This window comes from Amphimedon queenslandica, unplaced genomic scaffold, assembly GCF_000090795.2.
Source record: "Amphimedon queenslandica unplaced genomic scaffold, v1.1 AMPQUscaffold_13001, whole genome shotgun sequence".
Taxonomy (NCBI): Eukaryota; Metazoa; Porifera; class Demospongiae; order Haplosclerida; family Niphatidae; genus Amphimedon; species Amphimedon queenslandica.
The window spans coordinates 59,758-66,217 of NW_003546763.1; the positions used below are offsets into that span (position 1 = coordinate 59,758).

Genomic DNA, 6,460 nt, shown 5'->3' on the forward strand with positions numbered 1-6,460 from the left:
ACATCACCATCTGGCAGCTGACACTAATAATTATTGCTAATTCAATGTTTACTTGCAAAACAATTTCAACTTAAAATTTTTTGTTTACTGAGTTGGAGCAGGCTCAGCAGCCAGGGAGGTTATACGATTTTAATCCCTCATTAACTCATAAACATCAAAGGGAATTATTCATGATATAGTTTAATTGGTGTTTAATATGTTACAGCACATGTATCTTCCCTACTGTTCCATCAGGATCAGATAAGAGTTCTTGGGCATCAATATCAATAGCTAACTCGACCAATCTGTCTGAAACCAGTCTCTTCCATACTTCCATAGATTTAAAAAAAGAGCTGAACATATTATATCGAGTTTTCTTCCCTGAAATATCTTTCCCACATCCGTAACATGAAATAACTGTAGCACTAGTGTAGTGACATCACAGAACTCATAAATATTCATGATCTTATTTTGTATATATATATATATATTGCATGCTGTGTTATTAAAGATCAGTGTTTGGGTGTCAACTAAACGAGACTTAACATGAGCGCTAACCCTCACTCTTAGTCTCGCAAGCCAGACCCTCCCCGCCTACGGTCATTTGGGTGGACGGCGGGGAGGGTCTGGTACATTGTCTACAGCGTATTTCAGCCCACTTGGATCACGGAACAACCTTTCCGTATGCAAGACACTCCCTCTTCCCAATTAAAAGTACAGGTAGGTGTGGATACGGAACGGAAAAAGTGATCCAAGTGAAGTGAAAGACGCTGTACTGTTGATTGCAGTTCCGTTCGAACGGAGCGTGCGTCGTGAGTATCTTTCCGTGCATATGTTTATTAGGATCACGTGATCTCTACGCATACGCTCCGTTCGAAAGGAACTGCAATCAACAGTACACTAGTTTTGTTCTCGCGTCCAGAATTGGACGTGACCAATCAGAATAAGTTATTGAGAACTGTCATCAATAGTCACACAATTGTCACATGATCAAAATGGCCGCTTTTTGTCTAGCTTGTGGTGATGATGTGATTAAGGGATCTAGAGCAGTTGCTAGCCAGGTATCAGTGATTTTGAAGCGTTATCTAACTAGAAGGTGCCAGGAACTCAACATGGATATTGATCTTAACTCGCTTATAGACCAATCTCACGTCTGTAGAGCCTGTTGTAAGGTCTACACAACTCACCAGCAGAAGGACGAGCATCTTTATGACAAAACCTTGGTTTCTTTTAGTAGTATAGTTAGCCAGCAACAATCAACACCATCCAGACCTGAATCACGTAAGAGATTGTCCTCCAACAGCACCAATAATGATGAATCATCGTTTGAATTAGAAGATACTTGTAAAAGAGCATGTATAAACACAGAGAAAGACACAGAATCACCTCCTGTTGTTGTAAGTTTTTGCTGTAATTTGTGTGAACATCTATTTCAATGACATTTAGGTTGGTATTGGCTACAGAAGTGGTTGCAAAGCATATGTTCAGAATACCCCTCGAAGGAAGCGATTGGTCAGTAAAATATCTCGTACTAAAGATTCTGCTAAAAGTATGGCCTGTACAGCATTAAAGGACCCTGAGGTGTTAAAGTACTTAGCTATTGGAATGGGGCGATTGATCAAAAATGAAATCAAGACCCTTTGTAGTGAGCGTGTCAATTCCATTCAGCGTTCATCAGAGCAGAACGATATTATATATTTTCCATGGGCAAAAATCTTAAAGGAAACAAGAGAGCACTGTCCACTTCTTATGTCCTTCATTTATGCGTGCACTGAAACTAAAAGACTGAGGTACTGTCTATAAAACTTTCTATCTGTTCATAATTATGTACTATTGATTTTTAGGTCCAATCGTTTGCATTTTATGTCAGCCATTGTATGTATGCTTTCAAAGTATTTGTATGGTCGTATGTCACTTTTCCAGAAGTTAATATCGTCTATATTGTATGCTGGCCATTCTGGAACAGTAGTGAGTGACCAATGCTTTAGTATGTATATGTCCTTGTGCATCATAGGTCTATACAAGACTTCAGAAAGTGTGTCTATGTATGAGCAAGAGTGCAATGTACTCTCTCATAGAAACTCTTGGAAATGATTATGACTCTGAGGTAATGAAGTGGAAGTCAAATCTTATAGACTCATGTACACAAGTAAGGCAATTATTTGGATGAGCTGTATGTTTAACATGTTATAGCAACACAGTTACATGGATTCATTGGATACCACTGGCATAAGGATTGACGAGCATTATCCAGAGTCCAACACAGATGATGAAGTCATTATTGATGACAGTATACATGTAAGAGAGCTACATCTACAATGATATTAATCAAGTGCTATGTGATATTGATAGATTATTGCCAGCACCGTAGAAGAAAGTCAGCTGTCATGTAGTCTTTTTGGAAGTGAGCAACCAGATCTTGAACAGACAGACTCTGTTTCAAATGCTTCAACTCCTGAAGCACCGTCATTTTCTGATTTAACACTAAATTCTGGTAAGTCAAAGTGTGTATAATGTTATTTATCAAAGTTTACATGATGATTGCAGATCAATTCACTGCTTGTATTGAATCCATTGAAGATGTAGATGTTGATATGTCACCATGGAAAGGCTTCAAAATAGTGGGGGATAACATTGACATCAGTGTTGTTCCCCGACACAAGCGGATTGACAATAAAACTAGCTCTCTCCATTACTTTCACTGCTTTGCTGCTCTGGATCGAGTTGATTTCTCTGGAGCAACTGAGGTTCCCAATCAATATATGTGTAAAGGGGTCACAGAGCTACCAGTCTCTGACTTATTACCATCTTTGACAGATGACACAGCTCTTTTATCTAACATGTCTGTTCTTGTGGCTCGTACAATTGTTTCAGAGTTGCCATTTTTTGCAACAGCATTTAAGGATGTTACAACAGCACACATTCCTCATTTGTACTCTGAAGAGATGTCTATAAAATCAAAGACGGTGAGTTGTATTCAGTTTTGTGTTATTGTGTATATGGTACCTTTTGTGTCCTACCTTGCATGTTCTAAGCACTTTCTATTGCAAAATAGGTCCCTCTAGGAGTCATTTTGAAGAACGAGAATATAACAGAAGACATGATAGACATAATTTCTCATCTGCACAAATATGTACCCACTGTTCATCATAATTCCTATGATGAAATATCACAATCTGAAGTTTGTGACGATTTAATTCACGCCATTCTCCTTGGAGGAGATCAATTAACTAGAAAGAGAGCAGAAAGTGCCAAAGAGGGAAGGAAAAATAGCACGACACCACATACAAAACTAAAAGGTTTAGTTCCGGTAGTAGAGGATTGGCATGCGAAGAAGATATTTTTGGAGGTTTGTTACAAATTTAGTAAAAATTAATATTAATAATTCCTATTCTATTATAATAGATGATGTGGAAGTGGTTTTACGATACAAAAAGTTTTATGGAAAGAGGGACACTGTGTCATATAAGAAATGTCATCGACAGAAGAAATATATCAGCTGAAGCAGCAGAAGATTTTAATGCATGTCATGACTTTTTTATAACAGTTGTTACATGCCACATTGTAGCTGTATCTATGCAGTACCTTGGAATGAAGGAAATTGATGATATTCCACATCATTCCATGCTAAGACAAGATATTTGGACAGAAACTGAAGATAACAGAAAAGAAATTTTGCATCAAGTAACAAGAGACATAGCAATGAATCACATTGACATTCTGGCTCATCATAATTTGGATTTGGAAATTGATGGAGATGATGTTAAGAAGTATGCGATTCAATTGCTGTCTCAAGGTCTTCTTTACATGGAATTCTGTGATGCTATCAAGGAGGGAGATGGGGAAAGGATTCTTCGTGTGTGGAGATACCTAATGCTCATTTATAAGGCCCGAAAAAGGAAAAATTATGCCATAGAAGGTTTAAATTTGCTGGCACAACATCATTTTTTTCTGCCTCAACGACAGGCACAACAATTATTATGGTCACGTTGCATTAACATCCATGGACTGCCAGGACGAAATATACCATGTGACCTTTATATGGAACATTTGAATCGTATCTGTAAGCAAGCTGTACAGGCACTTGGTAGTAACAAGACACCAGCAGCATTGGAAAGAGTTGGAAAATGCGTTGGAGTGCTTGATGCATTGTTAAGTGAATATGATAAAGAGTTAAAAATAAGCGAAATTTCAGGTAAACATGCAATTGCAAGTTCTGAGAAGGATAAAAGGATAATAATTAGAGAATTGGTTGAAGCTGGTGTATTCTGTTATGAAATTGGAAGGGCACATAATTGCTTCAGAAACTTATCAATTAACATTGTTTCTAAGCATAAGCATAGTAATAGCACAACAAAGTGGATGATTGAGCATTTGCGCTACATAAGAAGTACTTTGATTTATTGATTACATAATGTATTACATAATTACTGATGTTAAACAATGATTGTGCAATTGAAGAATATGAATGATTATGATGAAATAGTTAATGATTAAATAACACTGGAATAAATGAATAATCTTGGGATAATTTATCAATGCAATGATGACATGTACAGTTTTTCATGCATATATCACAACAGCTGCATCCAGCATTGATGCTAGGAGTAGTGTTTTCAAAATCTCTAAATAAGTGATTGCGCCTACAAGTGACATTCTGGACGTATGTAATCATATGGTTGTTGCAGTTCTCCAGCAACTTCTTTGAATGTAATACCACAGCATATGAATTGGTACCTTCCCTTCCACCTCGTCCTATCTGCTGTACATACGTTTCTGGGTCACTAGGAACTCCGTAATGAATTATCAACTTCACATCTCTACAGTTAACACCCATACCAAATGCATCTGTACAGATTGCAATACGAAGACATGATTTTTTAGTAAAGTTATCTATGATACTTTCCTTTACATCTGCACTTGTCCCTTTGAAGAACATGTCTACTAGACGACAATGGGCAACATCTGGATTAGCTCCTGGTGGATGACTAAAGTATTTACCCATTTGAGCTTTGAAAAAGGCATATAATTTAGGGCAATCACTTTTATTTTTGCAAAATATCATCACTCTAGGCATTCGAGTCAATTTCTCCCTCAATTCTTCAAGAAGATATTCAAAAACTTTCGGAACTCCAAAACTATTCAACCCTTTTAACTCCAGTGAACTTAATCTCAAGTTTCTTTTGTCTGGTGAACGAATGACTACTGATGGTGACCGCATTCCTAATAATTCCTCAACTTTTAATCGCAGTGACCTGGTTGCTGTCGCAGTCAGTGCCATGATACCAATTGATGTTGCCATTACACTTCTAACTTCTTTTATTCTTGAGAAAGATTCTCTAAATGTCAAACCCCTATTAAAATGAAATAATGACACTTACATGTAGGTATGTATTGTAACAAAACAAACCATTTCACAACGCAGTGAGCTTCATCAATAATGACACCGACTAAACGAGACTTATAAGTTGATGACACAAATAACTTTCGCCATCTATCAACTAATTGCTCAGGACTCATGAATAAAATGCTGTAAAATCCTTTTGCAACATTTTCTTTGACTTCTTTCGTTGAGTCAGCATCAATGTAGCCAGCAGATACTCCACGACGCAAAAGATCAGCAACCTGATCAATAATTAGGGCAGTCAATGGGCTGACTACTATAATTATAGCCTTCTCCTCGTCCTTTCTCTTCTCATATATATCAATAGCACTTGGTAAAACTGTAAAGCATATCGTTTTCCCAAAACCAGTCGGTAAAATGGCAAAAACATCCCTGCCCTTCAAAAACTCGCAAATACAGAACTTTTGTTCGTCTTTAAGTGTAGAAAACCCAAGAGCAGAGGCAGCATTAATAACAGCAGCTTCGACGAGCTCTTCCTCCTGTTCTGCGGCCATTTTTCTCCAATTGACGTGTATTGACACAATCTACGTATACATTACGTAACATTTTCTTTGCGCGCTCTCGGAACAAAACTAGTGTAGACAATGTACCAGACCCTCCCCGCCGTCCACCCAAATGACCGTAGGCGGGGAGGGTCTGGCTTGCGAGACTATCCTAAAGTGGATGCAGCCAGATCCCCGAGACTGGACTCAGTAATGAAAACTGTTGCTCCTCAGTCTGCACAGAGTGTAGATAAAGAACTAGCCAGGCTCCAGACATTCATTTTGGATGCTCTCGCTCCACTCACTGCCATCCTAGAAGGTACTAACGAGATGACAGTACAAGATATAAGAGAGGCACTAATCACAGCCTCAATTCTGATTGGCAATGCTAATGCCAAATTAACACGTCTCCGGAGAGAGAAACTGATATCAGCAATAAATGCATATTGGTGATCTGACTCCTCTGATACAGGACGAGTCACAATTTACAGATTCAAACCCATACTTATTTGGGTCAGACTTTGCAGAACAAGCAAAGGAATATTTGGACTGGGCCGGAGTGCTAAAATCCATTACTCTTGATGTAGAACAAAAC

General features: G+C 38.1%; 2 protein-coding genes across 2 annotated transcripts; one reads left to right on the forward strand and one right to left on the reverse strand.

The window, feature by feature from the left end:
• The first annotated feature begins 881 nt into the window (after window positions 1-881).
• Window positions 882-4,469, forward strand: LOC109585829 (uncharacterized). The gene is made up of 9 exons (XM_020001971.1): window positions 882-1,376; window positions 1,426-1,769; window positions 1,824-1,947; window positions 1,994-2,128; window positions 2,173-2,277; window positions 2,332-2,473; window positions 2,527-2,945; window positions 3,035-3,328; window positions 3,385-4,469. The coding sequence occupies exons 1-9, from the start codon at window positions 966-968 to the stop codon at window positions 4,384-4,386; spliced, it is 2,976 nt and encodes a 991-aa protein (XP_019857530.1). The 5' UTR covers window positions 882-965; the 3' UTR covers window positions 4,387-4,469.
• On the reverse strand, window positions 4,457-6,029 carry LOC100631834 (ATP-dependent DNA helicase Q-like 3). The gene is made up of 2 exons (XM_003389686.2): window positions 5,390-6,029; window positions 4,457-5,333 (listed from the first exon to the last, which is right to left on the reverse strand). Exons 1-2 carry the CDS (start codon window positions 5,875-5,877, stop codon window positions 4,466-4,468), a joined length of 1,356 nt encoding a protein of 451 aa, XP_003389734.1. The 5' UTR covers window positions 5,878-6,029; the 3' UTR covers window positions 4,457-4,465.
• Window positions 6,030-6,460: the final 431 nt, after the last annotated feature.